At 44.6% G+C, this 26,974-nt stretch overlaps 1 protein-coding gene across 1 annotated transcript in view; it reads right to left on the reverse strand.

Annotated features, from left to right (window-relative positions):
• Positions 1-9,277: 9,277 nt before the first annotated feature.
• Positions 9,278-26,974, reverse strand: part of MOSMO (modulator of smoothened) — a 95,227-nt gene continuing 77,530 nt past the window's right edge. The window contains exons 2-3 of the mRNA XM_082261296.1: positions 21,682-21,894; positions 9,278-11,028 (exon numbers count right to left, since the gene is read on the reverse strand). Coding sequence (XP_082117422.1) covers positions 10,844-11,028; positions 21,682-21,894 — 398 coding nt within the window. The 3' untranslated portion in view covers positions 9,278-10,843. The remainder of the gene's footprint in view (positions 11,029-21,681; positions 21,895-26,974) is intronic.

Below are 26,974 nucleotides of genomic sequence, written 5' to 3' on the forward strand. Positions count from 1 at the left end.
CGGAGGCAACACCATTTCATAACATCAGTGAAGCCATCACGTCTCTATTAAATATTTTAGCCCGCTGGATGTGCCCTAATATGTACTGTAGCTTCTGCTACATACAGAACTTCTCTATTATTAATAGTTTAGCCCGCTGAATGTGTATACAGTAAGCTTTGGCTACTTGCAGAACGTCCGTGTGCTGTAATACTCTATGTACTACGCTGAGCCAATCACAGCAAGCAAAGGCATTCTCCCCTGTGTAAGAACAGAGATCATACGGTCCTGCTATGTAGGATCGTATTTCTCTGTTGTTACACAAACAGCCACATCTCTTCACAGGGACCCACTTAACCCCTCCTTCTCCAATAAAGTCAACCCCTTCCCTGCCAGTGTCATTTTTCAAGTGCATATTTTTAGCACTGATTACTGTAGTAATGTCACTGGTATTCCCAAAAGTGTAAAAAAAGTTCAAGGGTCCGATCTGTCCGCCGCAATGTCGCAGTCCTGCAAAAAAAAAAAAATCGCAGATCGCCGCCATTACTCGTTAAAAAAAAAAAAATAAAAATGACAAAAATCTTTCCCTTAGTAAACGCAATAACTTTTGCACAAACCAATCAAAATACGCTTATTGCGATTTTTTTAAACCAAACATATGTAGCAGAAAACAAATTGGCCTAAAATGTTAAAAAATTTTGATTTTTACATTTTTTTTTGGGGAATTTCATATAAAACAATTTGAAAAATATTGTTATTTTTGCACAATTGTCGCTCTTTTTTTGTTTATAGCAGATGATCAAACAATCGCACAGGTGATCAAATACCACCAAAAGAAAGCTCTGTTTGTGGGAAAAAAAGGATGTCAATTTAATTTGGGTACAGCGTCGCACGACCGCGCAATTGTCCGTTAAAGTCACACAGTGCCGAATCGCAAAATAGGCCCTGGTCAGGAAGGGGGTAAAATCTTCCGGGGCTTAAGTGGTTAATAGAATACACCGCTTGCCACAATTGGCTCAGCATGGTACATAGAGTATTACAGCATAGGGACATTCTGTAAGTTGCCAAAGGTACTGTATACACATCTAGCGGGCTAACATTTTTAATCGGGATGTTCTGTAACTAGCTGAAGCTACAGTACCTGGCGTATAAAGCAACCCCCAATTTTTGGGGCATCTTTTTTACCATAAAAAAAGTCTTCTTATATGCCGGAAAATACGTTACACCAAATTACACCATTCCCCGCAAAATATTTTGACCGCCCACTCCCGCCAGCAGCAGAGGTAAAACCGCCTGCTCCCGCAAGATTTGCATTAGGTCCCGCAGGAGCCCAAACCCAATGCAGCCCTCTAGTCTGCGGTGACCATGTCTGTCTAATAATTCAAAGAACCTGCCGATTGGATGTGAGGGCAGAGGGTGTTTGCAGCTGGCAGCACCAGAAATGACAAAATCCGCTTTTGACATCAGGCTTTGCAAAAGAAACTGCAATTTCTGGCTTCGACTGGGAACTGGAGGGTCCGGCAGTCGCTTTCAGGGGGTCTGCAGATGAATTTTCATCCTGGGACACCATTGCTCAAATAAAAGCGGTCCCACCGCTTTTACTGCAGATTCGCAATCCCTGATTATTATGTAATAGCAGAGCAGAAGAGGAAAAAACCCAGATGGAAACCCAGGAACGTTACCAGACCACAGAGAAGCATCCAGCCTGATCAGTGCAAAAACGAACACTGTCTGCACAGGAAGAAGCTCTGCCTCTATCATTACAAGCCATGCCGCATGCCTGTCCATCCCACGGACCTCAATAAAATGGCCGTTCATACATTCTCAATGGGGAAGTATAGAAAATGGCTGCCCATGCAAACTAATGGGAACACCGAGATCATGAACCACAGCAAAATGGTGGCCCCCACGGCGCGCCATGCGGTCTCCAGGACCCCTCAAAGGGGTCCCAGAACAATAAGCATCTAAAAGGACCCTGGCCAGGGACCCACCCAGGACAATCCACCACCGTCAAATAAGCGCCATAATGGCCACATTATTACCGCCCCCCTCCCCCAAGGTAAAACCTGCTAGGGGTAGGGGGTTGCCAAGGGGAACACCAGATTAGTCCTCCAGGGTGCCAGGGAACCGAGGGAGCCCCTGAAGTCTGACCGCCAAGGGTGTTTGGGGGGGACAATTTTACTCACCATACCACGGTACCAGGTGGGCGACACTCCGAAACAGATCACCTCCCACCAGGGATTGTGGTGCTGTCAACCAAGAGGAAGCTGCGACTCAGGGTGTTTCAGGTCGATGGGTCCCAGTGAGACTGTCCACTCGCAGGCTCGTACCGATCCATCAGGGCATTGTCGTGGAAAGGCCTAGTTTTGGACTATAACCTGCTCACGCTCGCTGGCCAGGCTGGGAGACCTTAAGGATCTACATTATCCAGTGTGAAACCACAGCCGGCTGTTGCTTGTAGTTCCTTTGGATCTTGATCCCCAGGAACTAACGAGTTAAAAAATAAAAAAATCACAAACTTTGCCTGTTACAGCTAAGACCAAAGTCCCAGCAGGGAGCTAGGTCCTATTCCTAACACTAAGCAGAACAAACTGTTTGATGATAGGGAAGTCTGAGGGGGTTATGCCTGCAGGGACAGCCCCTATAGGCGTGGTTACGTTTTTTTCCCTAGTGCCTATTCCTAGAAGGAGGAGCATAACCCTATGAGTCATGAAGATAAGGAGCTGCGTCTGTAAATGAACGATAGAGAAATACCAGTTTCATTGGTGCCATGCTGGCGCTGTGGCTTTAATGCATTTCAGGTCATAGACCTGGAAAAATTACACCTTTCAGCTGTTTTCTCCTGACCGGCTCCATTAGAATGTAAAGCTTGAGAAAGTCAGGTAGTTCACATTTTCAGGAGTTCAAGAATCTAGCCTGTGTACGTCTCATGAGAAGTGTCTATTCAGAGTATTAATTTGACCCACGGAAGTCACCCCAGCAGTGTATACACACACACTAAATAAAGAGACACACACAATGAAATAAAGTGTAAGAAACCATTTTTGTCATTTGAAGGATTTTTCCCATTTATATGTATTTTTTCTGCAAATATCTCAGTATATTCAGGTGACAATCAAACTGTATTTACACAATGCAATGTCATGAAAAATTAAACAGGTGCAAGGGATGATGGGTAAAAAGAAAAAAAAAAAAGAAATAAAAAAAAAAAAAAGTCTCCCATGAAATAATTTAAGAATGTCCATTTGACTGATAATAAATTAGTCATAACAAGTAACACACATTACAGAACAAAGGTATTTACATCATCTTGACCTAGTAATGACATCTCCTGTAGCATACTTTTGTTTCAAAGTCTATAGCTGTGCTTGAAGTTATCGCTGGTAAAAATGCAGCTATATGTAGCAGATAAGCTCAGTAAATATAAGATGAAAAAAAAAACACCAATAATAAAAAATGTGTGGGATTTGTACACGCTTACACATGAATATGGTACCATAACCCTTTGTATGCTTAACAACAGTGACTGGATTGTGAACTGCAATAAAATTACTTATTTGGCATTTGCACACTTGTTTTGGTGCTTCCCACTTGTATGGCAGACCTAAAGAAACATCCTGCCAAATTTCTTATTATAGTGTATGCAAAGGCAAAAGTTTTTTTTTTTTGATAAAGCAGAAAAAAGTGTTACACCCTCTGCCAAGTTATTATTTTGGTCTGGGTGTCTCCCTACTTGGAAGATCTGCCCCTTAATTAGCCCTGGTTTCACTAAGGCAGAAAGTAAATATAACATTTTAGTGTCGGAGAGTAAAGGCTGAGTTCACACTGGCATTAAAAGTAGGAGTTAAAAAGGCCACTCAAATGCCTATGCACAAGATACAATAGACAACACATTGTGCTGTTCACACTATCAAAACATGAAGCGTTAGCGTTGCTTCACGTCAAAATTCAAGCCTCAGGTGGTGTTTGAAGCCTTTCAACGCCTCCTATTCAAGTCTATAGTAAAGCTTAGCAAGCGCAGGAGTTTGCGGCGTGGTTTTGGTGCGGTTGCGGCACGTTAAAATTTAATTTTTGTAAGAACTTACCGTAAAATTATTTTCTCTGAGTCCTCTGACAGACGCAGCTCTTCAATGTTTCTTCACCAATGGGACTTCGGAGGTGGACCTGTTTGCATCGCATCTAAACAGGAAGGTAGAGTGGTTTGTGGCCAGGGCTTGAGATCTTCTGGCCCTTGCGACAGCAGATCTTCTCTCTGAGGCAGCCACCAGGGAGGCTCGATACTACGTCCGCGTACCAAAACCTGCAAGGCCAGTCTGGTGGCACCAGAATCACCTGCACCTTTTCACCGCCACCCTGCAGAGGAACCATGACAGCAGCTGTATCGAAGGAAAGGCATAAATCAGCCGATACTTGTGCCAAGGCACCACCAGTGCGTCCGCGGCGTCGGCAAGAGGATATCGAGCCCTGGCCACAAACTGCTCTACCTTCCTGTTTAGACGCAATGCAAACAGGTCCACCTCCCGAGTCCCATTGGTGAAGAAACATTGAAGAGCTGCGTCTGTTAGAGGACGTAAGAGAAAATTAGTTTAATTCTGTCACTTTCCATTGTGGAGCAGTTTTACCGCTCATCAAATGCACCAAAACCGTGCATAGGGCGTTTATAGAGCATTTTTAAGGCATGTAAAACGCCCCATACTAAAGCTCATTGATGCCTGTCTGACACCCATACTAACACCATACAAACACTATAGGAGCATTTGTTAAGCATTAGAGATTTAGTCAAGTGTGAACATGCCCTAATAATAGGTGGGGATAAATATTGTCCCTAATGGGGACAAACGTCCTGGTGACAACTGTCTAGAGGAGGGATTTTCTTTACTCTCAGTTGCTGTTATATCTCAATATAGTAAGTAGAGGGAAATCGCACCAGCGGGATACAGAAAGCAAAAAATACCCTGGCAGGGGATTTAAACTTTCCCTACTCTATAGAAAAAAAGAAAACATTTTTGGCTGTACATACACTTTAAAACGCAGGGGTTTTAAACTGCTGGCCCACCAGCTGTTTCAGAACTACAATTCCCATGAGGCATTGCAAGGCTGACAGTTAAAAACATTACTCCCATAGGCAGAGGCATGATGGGACATATAAGCCCGCAACAGCTGGAGGGCCACCAGTTCGAGACCCCTGCTTTAACCCCTTCGCTGCCAGAGCAGTTTTTGCATCTTTATTCCCCACGTTTAAAAAATAGCCCCCAAACATTATATATTTTCTGAAAGACACCCTAGAGAATAAAATAGTGGTAGTTCCAGTTTTTTAGGTCATTGATATTTCCAAAATACTGGTAAATTAAAAAGACGAGGTTGCGCACACAAATCTTCTATAGGTTACGCTTCAAATGCCCCCTATAATCAGTTTAGTGTTACGGGGGAAGTCTTGTGCTAGAAATGTTGCTTTCACTCTGTGTGCGGCAATATGCAACACGGGTATTGCAATGTACGTTTTCAGGCGTAGGCGCTCCCGATGTACGATTACGCTCACATGTGCGTATATGTGGCGGGACCTCATTTTTTTTTTGGGGGGGGGGGAATTAATTTGCTTGGGTGTAGCGATTCTTTTTTGGGCAAAAATAAATACATTTTTTTTTTTTGCTCAACTTTTTTTTTTATATCACATTGGAGACAAAAGTTCCCGATGTGACGATTTTTAGGTGACAGATTCTCTTTAATGAGACATGCAAGGTCTAAAAGATGCCGGTACTGGGGGTGTGGGGCGGCAGCACAGGCAAACGGGCAGCAGTCGGGGGAACCCGAATGCATCTGCCTGTCAGTTTTGCACACAAGCCCGGCGGGTGTAGCCATGGAACTATGTGTGAAACCCCACGCGGTCAGGTCGGTACGACGTACAGAACTGGCAGAAAAAGGCTTAAACTCCAACTCTAAATCTAAAACACGGTTCATCTTGGATAGAACGAAGAAAGGTTAGAGTCTCGGTCAAGTTTTTTTTTTTTTTTTGCAGTCTTTTTTTTATGAACTGATGACATACGTCAAATACAGGATGACAGTCTGGAACAATAAAAACATAAAAATGCTACTGACAGCCAACATGACGTGGGGGTGGCCATGTGCTGACTATGTAGCAATCTAGCTCTTGCAGAGGGATTAACATTAGGACAGAAAACAAGGAGAGATACGAGGACACTAACCGCAATAAAATATCTGACAAAACCTGCAGCCCTTCTCCACCCCATGCATATCCAATTTAAAAAGGGAAATTAAAAAATTGCCTCGAGTTGGGGTTTAAAAAGAACATGGGATGACAAACTCAAGTGTTATCACTGCAGACATGTTTTTAAAGCCCAAAAGGCCTTTCAGTTTAGATCAGCTAATAAAGTTTGAGGCGATTCACAAAAAAAAAAAAGGACAAAGCTGTTGAATGCAAAGCTCTAGGCCTTAGTAGAGGGTGTGCTGGACCTCTGCAGAGAGACCACGCTTCGTACAAAGAGCGGGTGTCTTTCTCTGCAGCTGCTGACAGAGGACACCCTTTTCTATTCTTTTAAGCGTAACCCCACTTTTGCGGAGACGAAAAAAAAAACATTTCCCTCTGGGTGATCTATATGCATTGCAAGAAACTTCAACTTTGTTGCAGATTACTATCTTTTGTTATTCTGGAGAAATAGCTGTTTGTGTCCATGTGCACAATGAATCTGTATGGGAGTGGTTTCATAATTATCAATCAGCTGCTGCACCTGCAGGGCTCTGAGGAAAGAGGCAGGGTGTGCACCAAAAATCTGATGTGTATTAGTCAGCCAATCACGCAAGCAGGAAATTACATTTCTGTGTACAGAACTCCGGGTAGAATTACATTTTATAGAAAAGAACAGAGCTCCAGATTGAAAAGGAAAGATCATTTTTAATAGTATTCAATTACAATATGACCTGTGTGGCAATTGCATATGCTATATTATTTTTTTATATCTAATTTTTTTTCCCCCACAAAATTGGAGTTACCCTTTAATGAAAAAGTGTAAAAGCTCATTTACATCTATGTTTGCGGAAATGTGGGTGTTCCTACAATGCACGTTAGGCCAGTTGCAAACGGGCTTCATAATTGAATGATGGTTACTCAGGAACTTGTTGATAAACAGTGCATAAAGACCTGAGAGATGTTGAGTATAGGTGAGTAAAGGTGTGTAAAAGTATAGACAAGTAAAATTCTTCTTCATTGCCAGTGTTGTAATTTACTCACTTATACTCGCGTAAACATGCTTATAGACGAGTAAAACACACGTATGAGAATAATTTACAGCACTCAAATGAAAAAAATTTCTATTATTGGCTTGGTTCACGCTTCTGCATGTCACAGCAATTCCCGCACCTGCACTGAAAACACAATGCTCTGTGAAAACGCACAGAGCTGTCATTCATTCTGTAAAAGCACAGTGCATGTGCGGGAACCGCGGGGAAATCGCATGGTCAAAAAGACCATGTGTTTTCCCTGCGATTGCTATTTTGAAAAGGTGTATTTTTTTTTTTATTTGCAGAAAAGCAGGCACGGCAGCCCATTCATTTGAATGTACTGCCCGCGAAAATGCACCCCGTAAAAAGGCATACCTATCATTACTGCTCTGTACTCAACACTGTATTACTGATCTTTACAATGTTCCATAGACCACAATCCATTTCATTTCAAATCAGTAGAAAAAAAAAAAACAAGCCTTTTTTAATCCCGTGCGCAAGAGGCCTTATATGTGTTGACGTGTTGCAGTGCTATCTATTCTGAATGACACCCTAATGCACTAAGGCCAACACACATGAACTGGAGTTCATAGGGTTTTTCAGTGCTTTGTGTTGAAAATTGTGACACATTTGATTTTTTGGGATGATTTGGTGCATGGGCAGTCCATTGATTTCAATAGGCTACCTAATTGCAAATGTATTGATGCACTGTAAATGTAAATAGGCCTTAGGACTTTGAGCAACTTTGATTTTAATACACCTGGAATGTGTTTAGCCAAATTAAACTCAAAGTTCAGTTGGACTTTCAAGGTGTCATCCTAAAGCTGACCTACCTACTTTGTAAAACCCTCGCCTGGAAAATGTATGAGGACAAAACTGGCTTCATGCATTTTCTAGGAAAGCAAATCACTTATTAGTGAAGCCAAAGCTGGAATGAAATTCCTGGACATTGCACCTCAAAAAATAAGTCTGCAATGTCAGATTTAATATTGTTGCCCTCACTTGCTACCTATAAAAAGGTACTGGTCTCTAAAACAAAATGTGGATATATAGTTTAGGCATCTAAAGGGATCTGCCCATAGCTACAGCAGCTTTCAAGATACTGCTACAGAGGAATGCGACTATTCTTGTAAACACTGCAGAGCTTGATGCCAACTCTTGCCCCCTCATGTTTCTATTGGTCCATTACTATAATGTGCTGCCTCACTGGCCAATTGCAATGCTCAGGAGACAGGAAGGGGCAGGTACCAAGAAGTGCTGGAGCTTTGCCAGCCAGCATGGTCTGGTATTCAGCACTTTTAGTTGCCTGCACATACCCGACGGCAATTTTTCTTTGTTCTAGGGACTCAAATGTGCAACCAGTTATGCGAGTGGCTGCCATTGCTGGTCTCTTGACCTGCAACAAATCAAAGAAAAAGCCAGAACTTCTCTAATCTATGCTAGTTTCAGTGACTTAGAATGTATTACAGCCAGGCAATTAGCCTTTCAGAAAGTCAGCCACAATAGCCTTTGTATTCATATCATGGCATATTACTGTTAAAGTTCAACTTCAGCAAGATTTTCCAAAACATCTCCTATGCAATTTCATATCTCCTTAATAGTATATACCAGCGCTCCCTCCTGTTTTAAATGGTGCATGTCCTTCCATTACACATGCAGCTGTTGGGGGGGGGGGGGGGGGGGGCCTTTCCATAGAAACCACTGGCCCTTCAATCCCACCCATCTTGACATTTGTAGGACGGGCTGGACGTTACAACTGTGCGTCCCCTAGTGGCCACTCTGGGCCATTAGTGTACTGTTCCCAGCTGAGCTCGGTAGTATCTGCTCCAACCGTTCAAAGTAGTTGAGCTCTGAACTGTCAAAACACCCCCCCCCCCCAACAGCTGCATGGGTTATAAAAGAGGATCTGCACCATTTAAAAGAAGAGGAGCGCTGGTATGTACTATTCAGAGAATATGGTATTTTTAGAAAACCTTGCACTTTGAAGATTCGACCACCACTTTTTCTCAACATGAAGATCTTTTACAGATAGATTTTGCTGAGCTGATCAAACAGGCATTTCAAGCATGAGGGAAAACCCATAGTCTACAAGCAGCAAATTACACACAGACCAGCAGAATACCAAAAGTAGTACTCAAATGTGTTGCACTGTTTGTGAATGCGCATAATGCACATCCAGCATTCAAAAGGTGCTCTCGAAAATCCTCTAATAAATTCTGAATGCAAGAAACTCAGAAATTAGCCAAGCACATTTCTGCATAAATCCAGATCTACAAAAAAAAAATAAAAACAAAATGATCGCATAGATTTAAAGATTGCTAGCTCACAGTGTGGTCACTGCAGTATAAGCGTGTACAAACACCCACTTCTTAAAATCATGATTACCCATTTGAATGTCAAGGAATTTCCAGTGCTTTGTTAGCCACCTCCGGTGCCTATCCAGACTAGTACAAATTACTGTCAAATTTCCTTTGATGATATGTTATGACACAAAAAACTTTAACTAAAAATGAAAGATGAGAAATGTCTGATTTTATACATATTTGAAAGAAAAGAAAAAGACAAAATCTGAGGGCTGCTACGAAGTATGAGGTAAACTGAAGACTCTTCACTATGTAGTCTTCAAGAAAATGGCTTTAGTTAACTATCGGTTCCAGTTGGCGCACCACAGTGATTTTTGCTAGCGAAGCTTTTAGAATTCTTTTCCCAGAACTGCCTATATTTACACTGTATACTGCGTCAGCAAAAATATATATTTATATAAACATTAATGAAGAGGTCATTTCCCCCCACCCTTCCAGAATATTAGTGTTTTCTTCTAATTCCCAACAAAGAGTTCCAGCATTCCCGTACCCGTGCTTCTAAAAGGAATTCAACATTCCCTTTTTGCATTTTCAAAGCACCATTCAAAAATTTTTCTCAAATGATACCCACCCCCTTTACCCCCCTTTTGGTACCAGGAAATATGAGGGCCAAATGTGCTGCAAATCCATCTATAGCTGGACAGTTGAACCAAAAAGCACATGAAACTGGCCAGAGCAAAGCCATTTTACAGAACCAAGCTTTCAGCCATATGAAGTCTCAGGGGTTTAACGGACTTTGAGCTGTACGCTTCGTAGTGTCGGGGACTCTCCGGCTACCAAGTCTCTGCGTTGTTAATCCTCAAATTATTCATCTCTCTTAAGTGAGGCCAGCCCCACTCGGCTTTGAAATGCTTCTAGGTCATAGACAAAGTTCATATATACTCTTGGTTTACTCTTCATTTCCTATTCTTGCAGATGATGAAAACAGGAGTTGGGTACAGTAATAAAGGTCAGTTTTGCTTGTCAGTGTAAAGCGTTCTTCACGAGTCCACGTCACAGTGCAGACCTGACAGCATAAATATGCTCAGGAGATTAGTCTATGATATTTGTATTTGGTTGCGGAAAGAAAGGCTCTCCATTTGATCCAAAGTGCATAGTGAGAACAAGTTAATGTCTATTATCTTCTCAGTTCTCTTGTCCCTTTTCAGGTGTTCTCCTGAGAAGGCAATGTCCTTGGAGGTTTCAAAGAACCCCTTCCCCACCTCCCCTCCCAACAAATATATAATGTTCATTGCAATAAAAAGTCTTGTAGATCCCCCTGTACATCAACCAGGTAAACATACTTTGCCTGCAAATAATAGTCCCACTATAGTAAAGAAAATGGATAAGACAAAAAGTACATAAGATGACCCAACTACGGTATTGTTGGGAAGTTTGTAAGGTTGTCCACCAACTTCATTGATGTAAAATCCTATGGGGAATATTAATGCTGCCATACAGAAAAGGATCACTGTCGAGGGAAGAAAAAAAAAAATGGTTAATAATGATACTGATTGTTTTAAATTCCAGCTGTACCAAAACATCTTACATTTTACAAGTCATTTAAAAAGCACCTATGCATTTTCAGCCTCTGGACAGTAAAGCTTTTAAAATTCTTAAACGAGCTTTAAAGACATTGTACACTTTCAAATGTTTTTATTGTTTTAACTAGGTATTTGTGACAACATATTCTTTGTCGATCATTTGCCCTACCCTATGAGGGGTTTACATGTTGTGGATGCAGTTTGTAGTTTCAGGTCTGATCAATTCACCAATGTCCATGTAATCATTCATTTAGCTTGGCCCTAGTCATTTAAAATATGGAGTGTGTTTACGTTGTAAGGAGGAATGTGACTGTGCCCATGAGCCCTAAGAAAAGAAAAACACCACACCAAAGACCCAAAAATTGGGTTTCAGACAGTTTCTTAGAGCGAAGAAAAACCTGGTGTTTACATTAGAAGGAGGACAGACAGTCTTTCCTATTACAATTTAGATTGTAATAGGAAAAGAGCTAAAGTTTCAGATGTGTGCTTCAGATGTAAAATTTAAATACAAATTTCTCCACAATGTCTAAAGCTATAGAGGTGAATGAAGGTTTCTTTTCAATTGCTTTGGCGGCTTATCCAGAATAAGTAAATACATTAGTGTGCATAGTCTGAGCACAGATTAAGTTTTATATAAAGCAGATGCAGTTTAGCAGCAGATGCATTTTCCATTTACTTTGCTTCCTACAGCCTCATGTAGGTGGGATTAAGGCCTGGTTCACACTAGCTGCAGCCACAACTCACAGCAGAGGGTCCGGTGTGTCCCTGTCCACTGTTTCAGGTTCAAATTTTTGCCTAAATTCAGACTTTAAATGGAGCCAAAGACACAGAGGACCCTTTTCCAGTTCTGACTGCGGCCGTTCCGAAGCTGTGTGAATTGGCTCTACTGAGAGCAGGTCAGTCTCCTGTCATGCAAACTGTATGTGAGAAAACCTGCATCCAAGTCGCAGAAGTGTGAACCCAGCCTTAACCTGTTCCTTCCACCCGGCATATGGCATAATGACAATGGGGTGGGTCTCTCGTCCCTACGGGTGGACATCATAGGACGTCCTCCAGGATTGCGCCGCGGTGACATCTGTCACTGGTTGTGACCACGGGACACAGCAGGTGACTGATCATTATACCGACCCACTGCTGGTACCATGTGACCGCTGTAACCAATCACAACAGGTCTCGACAGTTGTAAACAATGGATGGTTTCCTTTCAACCCATGCATTGTGTACAATTCTGTTGCTAACTGTGATTTGGTCATAGTAATCACATGGTACAGACTGGGCCAATCACAGCCCATCTGTGCCAAGTAATCAGCTGTGGCCAATCACAGCTAATCACAACAAAACAACCTGAATGAATCGATTTTATTTAGTAAAATGCTTGCATGTAGCAATGAAATTCATTGCTATAAGAAAACAATGTATAAAAAAAAAAAAAAATACTGATCACTTTCCCAGAGAAGTACATTGCTCTGGTCAAAGTGTGTTAAAAAAATATAGAATCTTAAAAAACAAAAATTGAAAAGAAAACTTTTTTTTGTTAATTTTCGTACTGTCACCAGTCAGTGTCACCCCCACACTTGTTATATAAGGCTGTACTACACTGGTGACAGTATGTAAAAAATAAAAGACAAAAAATTACAACTTCAAAAAAAAAAAAAAAAACTTGCTATGTCTCTTACTACAGTAAATACCTTGGACTGTCTACATTCCAAAAAATGGGGGAAGAAGTACTGTCACACAATTACTTTGTCTTGATGGTGACAGAATTTTTAACAACAATTTATATTCACAAGCTAAATTATGTTCACACCTCTGGGAACCACCAACATAATCACATTATGTAGGAGCATCAGAAACTACAGGATACTATACAATTTAATGAATTATATGTGCTGGCTACAGCAGCTTGATACCTAGATTAAACAGAATTCACATAATAAGCAACATCCAGTATTTTTACAGCAACTTCCTTTTTTTTTCTTAGTGCAGATCATTGGAAACTGGAGTTTAATCTAAATCTAGATTTGTCTAGAAAAATAAATAATGGGATTTTTGACCGTAAAATCCATTTCTCTGATGTTCATTGACGGACACAGCTCCTGATCTTCCTAACCATTGGGTTATACTGCCTCTTACAGGAGTAGGACACTAGGCAGAAAAAAAGTCTGGCTATGCCTATGGGCAATCCCAGAGGGTATACTCCCTGTCGCTGCTATAGGTATTCAGTTTTGTTACTAGCAGTGTCAGAAGAATTACAACTCCACGGAGGGGTGGGTGCTGTGTCTGTCAATGAACATCAGAGAAATGGAATTTATAGTGAGTCAAAAATCCCATTTCCTCTTTCGCTCATTGACGGACACAGCTCCTGATCTTCTTAGCCATTAGGATGTCCCAAAGCAGTGATAAACAGACAACTGGAACCCACCTGAAAAAAAACAAAAAAACTGAATTTTTGTAAAATCTTACCTGTAAAATTCCTTTCTCTGAGTCCTCCGACAGTCGCCGCCGCCTCTAAGTCATCACTGTTGGGTACTGACTTCCGCTCCGCAGGAGTAGCTAGGCATAAAGACTTAGTCAAAAGAACAAATGCATTTGCATATACACACACCCATGGGGGCTGTCCCATCTGGTCAATACCCCCCTGCAGTGACCACTCCCAACTCAGTTTGGTAGCATAGCAGTAGGTAATAAGAACCCCAAAAGAGGGGCGGGGGCGGTGACTGTCGGAGGACTCAGAGAAAGGAATTTTACAGGTAAGATTTTACAAAAATTCAGTTTTCTCTTACGTCCTCCGACAGTCGCCGCCGCCTCCAAGTCATCACTGTTGGGATCTCCCAAAGCAGTAAAGACATGAGGGGTGGGAGACGCAACCGTAGAAAAAGGCAACGCAGTACCCACATCAGAGAAAGGAACCTTACATGACAGTAAGAGAACCTGCTGGGCAACAGAAAACAATGCTCAACAGGAGCAACAGCCCAGGAAAGCAAATACCAACAGCCAGGGACCCACAAAAAAATAAGGGTCCTTCATGGCACAGCCACACTGAGAACCTTGCGGCCAAAGGAAGCATCAGCTGATGCCAGAACATCTACCGTACTTTGTAGAACATGGACGACGACCAAGTCGCAGCCTTGCACACCTGGGCCACCAAGGCCCGACGCCAATAGGTCCAGGACGCACTCACAGATCTGGTAGAGTGCGCCTTAACAGGGAAGGGAGGAACCCGTTCCTTCAAGGCGTAAGCCTGTTCAATGGTCTGTCTGATCCATTTGGCAATAGTCGCTGCAGATGCAGCCATGCCCTTCCGAGGTCCCTCAGGAAGGACAAAGAGGGAATCTGTCTTCCGAAAGGATTCCGTAGATGACAGGTTAACTCTGATCCCCCTGACAACATCCAAGGAGTGCAGAGCAACCTCCTGAGGATGCTTAGGCTTTGTACAATGCGAAGGCAGGACAATGTCCTCATTAATGTGGAACCCAGAGACCACCTTAGGAAGAAAGGAGGGATGCGGATGCAAGGCCACCTTATCCCGGTGAATCACCAAGTATAGAGAACGGCAAGACAACGCTGCCAGTTCCGACACCCTGCGAGCCGAAGTGATCGCCACCAAAAAAGGCAACCTTCTTAAACAGCAGAGACAACGATATATCCCGAATGTTTTCAAAGGGAACACGCTGTAACACGGACAAAACCAAGTTCAAGTCCCACAGAGGTAAGGGTTCCTTCCTGGGAGGAGCCAAATGTCGCACACCTTGAATGAAGGTGCGAACCAGAGAATGAGATGCCACAGGGCGTTGGCAAAGAATAGCCAGTGCGAACACCAGGCCCTTGATCGTGGCCAGCGCTAGGCGCAGGTCCACCCCAGACTGGAGGAAAGCCAACACTCTAGACACCGAGTACGAGTAAGGGGAGAACCCCCTGGACTCACACCAGGCGAAATAAGCCTTCCAAGTACGGTAATAGATCTTACCAGAGGAAGTTTTTCCCAGCCTCGACAAGGGTAGGAATGACTTCAAAAGAGAGACCCCTGTCCCTCAGGACCTGGGTCTCAACAGCCAGGCCGTTAAAGCCAGCGGTCGTAAGGCAGGATGGAAGATCGGACCGAGAGACAGGAGATCTTCCCGCAGAGGCAGTCGCCATGGAGGCGCCACTGCCAGGTGAACAACTTCGGCGTATCAGGACCGGCGTGGCCAGTCCGGCGCCTCCAGAATCACCAGGTGCGGTTCCGAGGCTAACCTGCGGAGGAACCTGGATAGCAACTGAATCAGAGGAAAGGCATACATCAGATGATAATGATGCCAAGGGGCCACTAACGCACCCGAGGCGTCCGCCAGCGGATCGCGCGTTCATGCCACGAACCTTTCCACCTGTCGGTTTAGCCGAGACGCGAACAGAGCCACGTCCGGGGATCCCCACTTCGTACACAGCATTTGGAAGTGAACTGCTGAGACCGCCGGGACATGAGTCTCGGCCCAAGACAAAATTTTGGTCACCTCTTGGGCCGCCCGAGCACTCCTGGTGCCTCCTTGGTGGTTGTTGTAAGCCAACGCGGTAGCATTGTCCATCTGTACCCGGACAGGAGGGCCCCGAAGACGGTCCGACCACTGGAAGAGACAGAGTTTTATCGCTCGCAATTCCAGCACATTTAATCGGGAGGGAGGACTCCTCCTCCGACCAAGTGCCCTGGGTAAACAGGTTGCCCAGGACTCCACCCCAGCCCGACAGGCTGGCATCCGTGGTAATCACCGTCCCCACCTACGGACGGAAGGACTTGCCTTCCGCCACCGACAGGGACTGGAGCCACCACAGAAGAACCAATCTGGTCTGACGACTCAAGAAGACACTCAGATCCAGGGACTGAGGAAGTCTGTCCCACCTGTCTAGGATCTCCGCTTGGAGAGCCCGCGTGTGAAACTGAGCAAAGGGTATCGCCTCGAAGGCCGGCACCATCAACCCCAGGCCCCGCATACAGGTCCTGAGTGACGAGGACGGGTTGTCCCTGAGGGACCTGAGCTCGTCCTGCAAGGTCCGGAGCTTGTTCTCCAGCAAGAACACCTTTGCCTGAGCAGAGTCCAGAATCATTCCCAGATAGGGAAGACGAACCGATGGAGACCACGTCGATTTCTGAACGTTGATGATCCATCCGAACTCCTGGAGCGTCTGTTGACTGCCCTGGGCCTTGAAGGGCTTGCCCTTGGATTGGTTCCAAAAGGCACGAAAGGACCCCTGAGTGGATCTAGGCGCAGAACCCCCCTTGCCTCCGAAGGACTTGTTCTTCGGGTTCTGGGGCAGCAAAGTGCTCTTGCCCCCTGTGACGCCTTTTACCAGGGTATCCAACGCCTCGCCAAAAAGGCGAGAGCCAGCATAGGGAAAATCAGCAACTGTTTCCCGCGAGGACTGGTCAGCCGACCAGCTCTTCCGCCATATCAGTCGCCGGTTTAGCATAGAGACACTAGAGAGGCGTGCCACTAAAAGGGCCTCATTTAAGGCCGCATCACACAAATACATGATTCCTTGGTGAATTCGATCCACCGTTTCCAGCCGGGTAGGCGGAACATCATCAGACACGAGGTTGCTCCTAAGCACCTTAGTCCATTCAGCCACCGCCTGAGCCACCAAAACGGACGCGAGAATGGGTCTGAGCAATGAGCCCGCCACAGTATAGGTATGGCGGGCTAGAGACTCCAACCGCCGGTCCGTGGGATCCCGGAAAACCGGGGTATCCTCAGAAGGAACCAATGTAGCCTTGTTGAACACAGCCACAGTGTGATCTACCTGTGGAGGCACACACCATCGTGATTCTGTAGCCGGAGCAAAGGGATAAAGCAATCTGAACCGACTAGGCACCAGGAATGGACGTTTTAACATGCGCCATATTTAATTAACCGTGTAATGAAACTCAGCGGGGCAGGGAAAAACCTGCCCCGACTTGCGGGTCCTGTGCGTCCCAAATGAGGACACAACGCCCGGAGGACTGGGCTCATCCTCCAAATGCAGTGTTTCCTTAACAGAAAACAATTAATTCATCCATGGTCGCCCGCTCTTCAGGCGACCCTGGGGAGGAGGTATCAACCTCCTCCACCTCTGCCTCTCCCTAAGACCCCAGCGGGTGCAGGGATGAGCGAGACCCTGAAAAGGGCACGCTCGCAGCAGCAGCAGCCATATCACCATCTGAATCAGAGGAGAGAGACAATCTGAGCCTCTTTTTTAGCAGCACGTTCAGCCATCAGCATTTCCATGATTGACACCAAGGACGCCACTACAGCGGCCAAATCAGGTCTCGGAGGGGCCACAGGAGAACTGGGAACCCCCACCGGAGTTGGGGGAAATTTCTGTCCTGAGAATCCATTGCTCAAATGACAAACAGTGCAAAAAAATGTTGTACTGCCCCTTTAAGATCGCTGCAGAGGGCACAGCCCCCCGCTACAGTTACAGTGACAAAGACCCCCAAACAGGAGAAGACAAAACTGAGCTAGAAATGACAATACAGAAAAAAATATTGAGAGCAATAACCTGCAGAGACCCGCAGAGTGTTGCCACCGATGTCCTTGCTGCTAGAGTAGGCTGAATGTATAGGCTGCATGACTCAGGGAAAATGGCTGCCCCATAGGATTGCATGGAAGTCTACGCCAAAATGGCCGCCGAACATGCGGTCGGAACGATCGTTCGGCTACCGCAAAATGGCGGCGGATGGCGCCAAAAACAGCATGTAGATAGCCCACAAAGAAGCCCAACATGCCTGCCCATACTTAAAATGGCAGACCGCGCGGATTCACCCGCTGCGGTCGCCACACACTCATTCTGCACCCCCACCAACACCGAAGTGATACAGGGAAGGGGACCCCCAAAAACACATAGCACCGCAGCGCATGTACAAGCGATCCCCGCTGGAACCGCATCAGGGAGTCACACAGGCACAGACATGGGGAACACACAGCAACACAGACTGCCACCCCAGACAGAGGCCCCACACAGAAGTACTTACCTGTACCAGATGGCGTGGGGAGCCTCTCAGAACAGAAAGCCGCTGTCCTCATCTGACAGGGAATGCCGTTAGCCAGGGACATTGCACTGCAGCATCGCAGATGCGTCCAGTGAGGTAGCCACCTCACAGCTGCATCCCTGCTGCGAGCAGGGATGGGTCGTTCATAATGCCAGGGCGAACCATAGCTGAATGCTCGATGGCGGGCTGGGGGTCCGAATCCCAGCACCGCATGAATCCATCTTCTTCCGAAGAGTCGACTAAAACTAAAGCTGACAAAATAAACAGCTAGTAAAGTAAGAAAAAAACTGACATTTTCAAAGAAAATCAAATAAAAGATTAGATAGGCTGAGACTGTAGCCCCAGCACAGGGAAGCCTAACTACTCCTGACGCTAGGCAGATTAAAACTGAGTTGGGAGTGGTCACTGCAGGGGGGTATTGACCAGATGGGACAGCCCCCATGGGTGTGTATATGCAAATGCCTTTGTTCTTTTGACTAAGTCTTTATGCCTAGCTACTCCTGCGGAGCGGAAGACAATACCCAACAGTGATGACTTAGAGGCGGCGGCGACTGTCGGAGGACGTAAGAGAAAACAATACACCCTTAAAGAGGTCCAGATCCTCTAAACAGCAGCCCGCAAAACCTTGCAGCCAAAGGAAGCATCCGCAGATGCCAACACATCCAGGCCTGAATCACCGTCTGTCTGACTGATCCATCTGGAAATGGTCACAGAGGAAGTGGACAACCCTTTCCGTGAGCACAAATAGTGAGTCTGATTTCCTAAAAGACTTCGTAGCTGCCAGGTACACCTGAATTGCCCGGACCACATCCAAGGCATGCAAAGCAATTTCCTTAGGATGTTTTGGCCTGGAACACAGGAAAGACAACGCAATGTCTTCATTCAAATGAAAATCAACCTTTTGAAGGAACGACTGACATGGGCGAAGAACCACCTTATCTCTGTGAACCACTAAGTCAGGCGAACGACAGGATAATGCCTGAACGCAGAGGTTGAAAGAAGACCGCCAAGGCCAACACCTGGCCCTTGATAGTACTCAAGGCCAGTTTCTGCTCAACCCCCTGTTAAAGGAAGGTCAAGATCCGAGCCACCAAAAAAAGAGCGAGGATGAACCCCAAGAGACTCACACCACACAATGTACGTCTTCCACTTATGATGGTAGATCTTTTCTAGAAGTAGATTTCCTGGCATTTAACAGCGTTGGAATCACGGACTCAGAAAAATCTCTATCCATCAGCACCAAGCCGTAAATCAGATGATACTGACCCCACGGGGGCCACCAGCGCGTCTGTGGGGTCCTCCAGAGGATCCCGTGACTGAGCCACGAACCTCTGCACCTTTCTGTTGAGCTGGGACGCCAACAGATCCACCTCGGGGATGCCCTACCGGAGCCATAACTGATGAGACACCTCCGGATGAAGGGTCACTCCCCTTGGTCCAACGCCTGCTGAATGAGGTAATCCGTCTGCCAGTTTTCCACCCTGGGAATCTGTACGGCGAAGAGGGCTGGGACAAACCATTCTGCCCACCTTAAAATGCTGGCTACCTCCAGAGATGCCAGGACAATTCCTGTGCCCCCCTGGTGATTGACATAAGCCACGGCCGTGGCATTGTTCCACTGAATGTGCACTGGACATCCCGGAAGACGATCCGTCCAATGTTCCAGGCACAGTCTGATTGCTCAGAGTTCAAAGACCTTGATCGGTAGTCTGGACTCTTCCAATATTGTCCAGATCCCCTGACCAGAATTTTTGCAGAGGACGCCTCCCCAGCCAGACAGGCTGGCATCCGTGGTGACCACTGTCCAATACAAGAGGAGGAAGGATTTGCCCAGCCAAAGCGCCGGAGAACGAAGCCATATAAGGGACTCTTTTGTTCCCTGGCTCAGCCAGATCTGATTGTCCAGAGACTGACGATTCTTGTTCCATTTGGCCAGAAACTCACTTTGCAGGGACCTTGTATGGAACTGTGCAAACGGAACCGCCTCGAAGGTAGACACCATCAGGGCCTGCACCCCCATGCAAGTCCAGAAGGATGAACATCTGCTGGACAGCAGCAGATGAATTGCAACCTGCAGTTTCAGGAATTTGTCCAGAGGAAAGAGCACTCTGGCTAAGGCCGAGTCCAGATCAGACCCAGATAGTCCAGCTTTGTGGACGGAACCAGAGCAGACTTTTGAAAATTCAGAATCCAGCCAAACTCCGTCAGATTCCCAGGTTTTCCACCAGAGCAGTAGGAGACTCCGCTCGCAGAAAGTCGTCCACGTAGTCCAGTACCGCGATCCCCCATTGGCATAACAATGCTAGCACGGGCTAACACTTTTGTGAAGACCCGAGGGGCAGAGGCGAGACCAAAGGGTAACGCCAAAAAAATGATAATGCTCCATTCCAACGGCAAAGCGGAGGAAGCACCGGTGACCAGCATATATTGGAATGTGAAGGTAAGCATCCTTGAGGTCCATAGAGGCAAGAAAATCCCCACTTGCTGGACAGATTGGGGTGACCACTGAACCTAGATTATCCAGCCTGTCGCCAAGTCAGGCAGTTGATTGTAGATCTCAAAGGAAAAAAAAAAAAACAGGAGGAAAAAAAAATTATCTAAAAAGAAAAAAATGCCAGGACAAGAGATTCTAGCAAGGATCCCTGCCTATAGCAGAGAGAGGAGTATACTCCCTGGGACTGCCCATAGGCGTAGCCAGACTTTTTTTCTGCCTAGTGTCCTACTCCTGTAGGGGGCAGTATAACCAATGGTTAAGAAGATCAGGAGCTGTGTCCGTCAATGAACCAAAGCGAAAGAGGTCATTTGGGGGATGTTTGTACTGTCCTGACATTTATGGGCCTCAAGAAATGAGATAGGCCATCAGTACATCAGAATTGATCAACTTTCAGATATATACCATAGTTTGTGAACTGTATAACTTTCATATGTATATCAAATAATATACACTGATTTAGGAGACTTTCACCAAAGAAAACTAGCAGAATACATCTTGGCCTAAATTTATAAAGAAATATTTTGTATTTTTTTGTTTATTTAGCAAAAAATAAAAAACCCAGTGGTGATTAAAATATCGCCAAAAGAAAGCTCTATTTGTGTGAACAAAATGATAAGAAGTTAGTTTGGGTACAGTGTTGCATGACCGTGCAATTGTTATTCAAAGTGTTACATCACTGAAAGCTGAAAATTGGCCTGGGCAGGAAGGGGGTAAAATAGCTTGGTATTGAAATGGTTAAAGGGAAAACTGAAATGCTCTTTACATTCAAAGTCTTTTCTTTTTTCTAATAAAATGAGAGCATGCCCTAGAGAAATATACATAGAATATTAGAGAGCTGTGACAACAAGCATCTTGGTTTCTACAGTAAATTAGTTTCACCACTGAACACAGCTGTACTGGGAAAAGATTGACCCGCAAGACTTGAAGGAGAACAGACAGGAATTGTGTCCTGCTTCACTCAAATGTTGAAAAACAATCGGAGTTGCTCTTTAATTCCTCCTCAGAACGTAGGCTCTAATAGAATGTGACAAATAATTCTCTGTAAGACCTCAGTATACATAGCCGGAATTGTTGTGGGACACTTACTGCCAGTAAATGCAATCCATCGGGCATATTTTGTAGCTTCTCTCCTCCAATGGGATGCCACTAGCAAACCACAAGTAACAGTCAATGATATGATTCCCATTATGATGAAAAACAGCGTTGTAACCCACTCCGGTGGGAGTCGGGGAGGAATACAGATCCTGTCACGTCCATGTATGGTCTGACACTGCCTGACCAGGCCAACCGTGAGAGCACCTGTAATAGAAGAAAGAATGCATTAACACTGAGAACAATGTTCTCTAGGGTATAGAATACATAAAATGTCTTTCTAGCAATGATCCATCACAATTTGCCAACATCACAATTATAATTTATTTAGGGTTTCATTCATTGTTTAAATCAAAAATAATCAGCGCAAGCCCACATTAAACAGAAAAAAAGAATCAAAGTTCTTGTGCACAAGGCTGGAAACAATCAGTGCCAAACACAAAAACACCTGTGAAAACTTAAAGAAAATAATATTGCTGCGCCAAGTCTTTCATTGGAGATAAATAAATAAGTACGGTATGTTTGGTGTACAAAATGTTATCACAATAACTCTAAATCAGTCCATCAACTGTGATACTAAAGTGATCATTTCTGAGCCTTGGGTACCCCGCTGACGAAGTCTATGACGCAACGCGTACGGGGGAGGAGCCTGCACATCATCACGTCGATTACCGGAGACCACAGGCAGCGTTTGATGCTATGATAAGTCCGCACTGCTGAAGTGCTTTGAAATGTAAGTGCGATTTCACCATTTATGATTTAATAAATAGCCTTAAAATCAGAGAGCACTAGATCTTGCTTTTATTTTTCCACACCGATGCCATATTAACCTGGAGGGACTATCAGGAGGCGGTGATGGAAAGGCAAACCAGACTGCAGTGATTATCCCAGAGTGTGTATTGACTCTCAGGAGTCTGTTCCTAAGGTGAGCTGCTAATCTGTCACTAGTCACTAGGAGCACCTGAAGTGAAGCATGCAGCACTTTTGATCACGTTTGTGGATGAAGATTTTTTGATTTTCCTTCAGTCACTATTTTCACCGAGGATTGGGACTATTAATATTATTGATTGTATAATCACGGCTCAGAAATGATCACTTTAGTATCACAGTTGATGGACTGATTTAGAGTTATTGTGATAACATTTTGTACACCAAACATACTTATTTATCTCCAATGAAAGACTTGGCGCAGCAATATTATTCACTCATTGTTTGTCCCATTTTAGATGGGAACGAGTGTTTTCTTTTCTGCCCTCTGTGTCCTGTTTAGGAGATTTTTCATTCCTTCCCGTCCTGTAGATACAAAAGGAAATGAGAGCAAATCTCTCCAGACAGTTCTCCCCGGTACAGATGTCCCCAAAAATGTCATGTCATGATACACTATATTACCAAACATATTGGTACGTCTGCCTTTACACGCACATGAACTTTAATGGCATCCCAGTCTTAGTCCGTAGGGTTCAATATTGAGTTGGCCCACCCTTTGCAGCTTTAACAACTTCAACTCTTCTGTGAAGGCTGTACACAAGGTTTAGGAGTGTGTCAATGGGAATGTTTGACCATTCTTCCAGAAGCGCATTTGTGAGGTCAGGCAATGATGTGGAGGAGAAGGCCTTGCTCCCCATCTCCTAATTCATTCCAAAGGGGTTCTGTTGGGTTGAGGTCTGGACTCGTGGCACAGCTATGCAGATGGCACTGGATTGAGTGGTAGATGCGGCGGAGCTCTGAGACTACACGTCAAGCGCGGATCACGTCCCGACACACCTCCCTCTTTAGTAAAGATTTGTCTGCGAGCCAGATACAGCCATCAACAGAGCCACGTCTGGCTCCCTACTCTAGGGTCTCTGCTTTAAAAAATTAGCAATGTTTCTGGGGTTCTGAAGTAATTCTGTATCAAAAAAATGGTTGTTGTTACATGTAAACAAAAAGTGCTATAAAAAGGACTGTTCCTAAAGTGGTTAAAATATTTATTTTTTCTAGCTACTAGAATATATTTACACATGTAGGTGTGTAGATGTGTACATGATGGCAGTAAGCTCCTCTTCAAACTCAGATTTGGGGCATTTTTATGCCTGAAACAGACCTGTGTTCAGAAAAAAAAACACTGAAAATGACTTAACCCTCATTCACATTGAATGCGGCTTTGAAATCATGCAACTTCATCTGAGCTCACAGGATTAAAAAGCCACATTTCAGTCCCACTTCGAGGGCAACTTGAAAGACATCGGTGTGGGTTCATGCACAGACGTCTCCAAAAGTAGTGCAGGAACTACTTCTGAAAATTAATGTGGCGCCGCAAAGTCGGCATCGCACCGATTGGGACAGTGCCATTGCCGGCAACAGGCTGCAATTTGTCCTGTGAAATCGCACCGATATGAACGTGGGCTGAAGTGCCTTTTTTTGGCAGTGTGCACGGGGGCATAAACAGTCATAAATGCCATAAGTGAATAATGTCAATAATAAAATACATAAAACTTTTATATTGCTGAATGCCTGTATGTTTATTACCAGATGAGTCTTGGCAGAACTTCAAAAACCATTAAAGGCCTTTGAAAGAGGCTAATAGGTTATCTGCTTGAATGCACAGATGTTTGTCACTATGTTGCTATTTCTTAGATTAGGAAGAAGCAAGTCAAGACTTGCCCGAATGCGATTAGTGTGATTCTCTGCTCTTCAGCGAGACAAATAAAGCTTTTCATTGTCTGCTCACAGACTACACTGACACAAGGTCCCGGGCCAGATAAAGGAACATTACTTTTATACTGTTCAGTGATTTTGGATATACAGTGGATACAAAAAGTCTACACACCCCTAGTAAAAAGGTCAGATTTCTGTGATGTAAAAAAATGAACTTTTTCCACCTTTTATGTGACCTATAAACTGTACAACTCAATTGAAAAACAAACTGAAGTCTTTTAGGTTGAGGGGAGTACAAATTAGAAAATAAAATACAGTGGGGATCGAAAGTTTGGGCACCCCAGTATTAATGTGCATAAAGAAGCCAAGGAAAGATGGAAAAATCTCCAAAAGGCATCAAATTACAGATTAGACATTCTTATAATATGTCAACAAAAGTTAGATTTTATTTCCATCATTTAAACTTTCAAAATAATAGAAAACAAAAAAATGGCGTCTGCAAAAGTTTGGGCACCCTGCAGAATTTATAGCATGCACTGCCCCCTTTGCAAGGCTGAGACCTGCCAGTGTCAGCAACTCAATTGACAGCAGCGGAAGCCAATGGTGCCCCTGTTGTGTCTTGGCCACTAAAGGGGCGTCCCGGACAGCTGAGACAGTCGTGGACATCGCTGGATTGAGGGGGGCTGCTCCATAAGAATGCATTAACATAGAAAAACCCTTTAAGGACCTGTCCACATTCAGGGGCTAAAGCCCAAATGTTTATTTTAGTTTTGGTTAGACTGTAGAGTGATTAGATCTCCAGCCAAGTTTTTAATGCTGTCTGTATTTTTGTTAGAGAGATACTCATGATTTGTCCTGGTGAGGGAGAAACCAAAATTTTGAGTTGCCACCAACAGGGGAGGGGAAATTTTACAATGGGGACACCTGTTCCAGTGACAACAAACATGGGATTTCCCTCACTTGAGAGATTTTCTCTCACTTCCTTTTGTGTCTACACAACAGTCAGTTAAGTTAAGGGAAATCTCCCCAAAAAGGCATGGATGGGGAAAAACAGAGTTTTTATTCAAAATGGAAAGCAATGTTTTAGCTTTATGTATACTTTATTATTTCATTACACCAGTAAGGCTACATTCACACCTGAGCGTAGCGTTTTTCGCGCGTTTTTTACCGCGATTTTAGCGGCGTTTTTTACCGCGATTTTTGTGCAGGCGTTTTTAGATTGAATAGAGATCAATGGAAAACGCCTGTAATCTGCCCAAAAAGAAGCTCATGAACTTTTTTGAGCGTTGGGCGTTTTGTATACAGCGTCAAAACGCTCAGATGTGAACAGGGGCCATTGAAATGAATAGGATTTGTCTTGTTGGGCGTTTTGAGAGCTGATCCTAGAGCAGAAAAACGCCCCAAAACGCCTAGATGTGAACGGAGCCTTAGTTATAGCAAAACATTGAAACATTTGCCCTTTTACCTGCCTGAAGCATGATAAAGGCTATACACCAATACATGTGTGCACACACAGGGCCAATTTCAGCAGAAGGGGGACTAAAAAGTCAGCAGCTATAAATACTGTATTTGTTGACTCTTAATATAAAGATACTTACCTGTCCAGAGATCCTGGGATGTTGGCACCCTAGCCAATTTGTCAAACGACTTTGGGTGAAGGCGTGGCATCTGTAGTAAGGGAAACGGGAAGTGAAGCCTTGTGGCTTCACAGCCCGTTTCCTACTGGGCATGTTTGAGTCGCGCTGCTTTTTCTGAATGGTCCTGCCATCTTCTAGGACCTTGGTGTGTCCCAGAAGGCGGAGGGGGGGGGGGGTTGGAAAGGACGAAGATCACTGTGTGGCGAACTTAACAGGAAGTGGGAGCAGGTACCTGTCAAAACCAGGTACTCTCTCCCCCCTCCCCCACAAAGTGCCAAATGTGGCAGTGGGGGGTAGGGTGTGTGAACACGTAAAGCTTCACCTTTTGGGTATAGCTCCGCTTTAACTGATCCTTGGAGTCCACCAGTAAATGAAACGTGCCAATTCATGGCAGGAAGACAAAAAAACGAAATGCCACACCATGTGAAAAATGTTTAGTTATCCAGTTACCCAATCTGCAGACTTTTGGGCATTTTTGTGCAGGCCTCTGCAGACACTAATCCTGTGTAATATACATGTCTCATAAAGCACCACTCCAGTCTCATATCAACTCCTTTAGCAAGCCTCCAACAGTCTCCTGCAGCACGTCTGCAGTCTCTGACATCTTGTCTGCAGTCTGTGGTAATCTCTTTTTTTTTTTCACATTCACAGTCTCCGAACATCTCAGATCTTGTCTGCAGTCTCTGAACATCTCTTGCATCATGTCCACAGTCTCTGACCATCTCTTGCATCATGTCCACGGTCTCTGACCATCTCTTGCATCATGTCCACGGTCTCTGACCATCTCTTGCATCATGTCCACGGTCTCTGACCATCTCTTGCATCGTGTACACAGTCTCTGACCATCTCTTGCATCGTGTACACAGTCTCTGACCATCTCTTGCATCGTGTACACAGTCTCTGACCATCTACTGCATCGTGTACACAGTCTCTGACCATCTACTGCATCGTGTACACAGTCTCTGACCATCTCTTGCATCGTGTACACAGTCTCTGACCATCTACTGCATCGT

The sequence above is a fragment of the Pelophylax lessonae genome (assembly GCF_965119305.1).
Source record: "Pelophylax lessonae genome assembly, chromosome: 6".
NCBI lineage: Eukaryota > Metazoa > Chordata > Amphibia > Anura > Ranidae > Pelophylax > Pelophylax lessonae.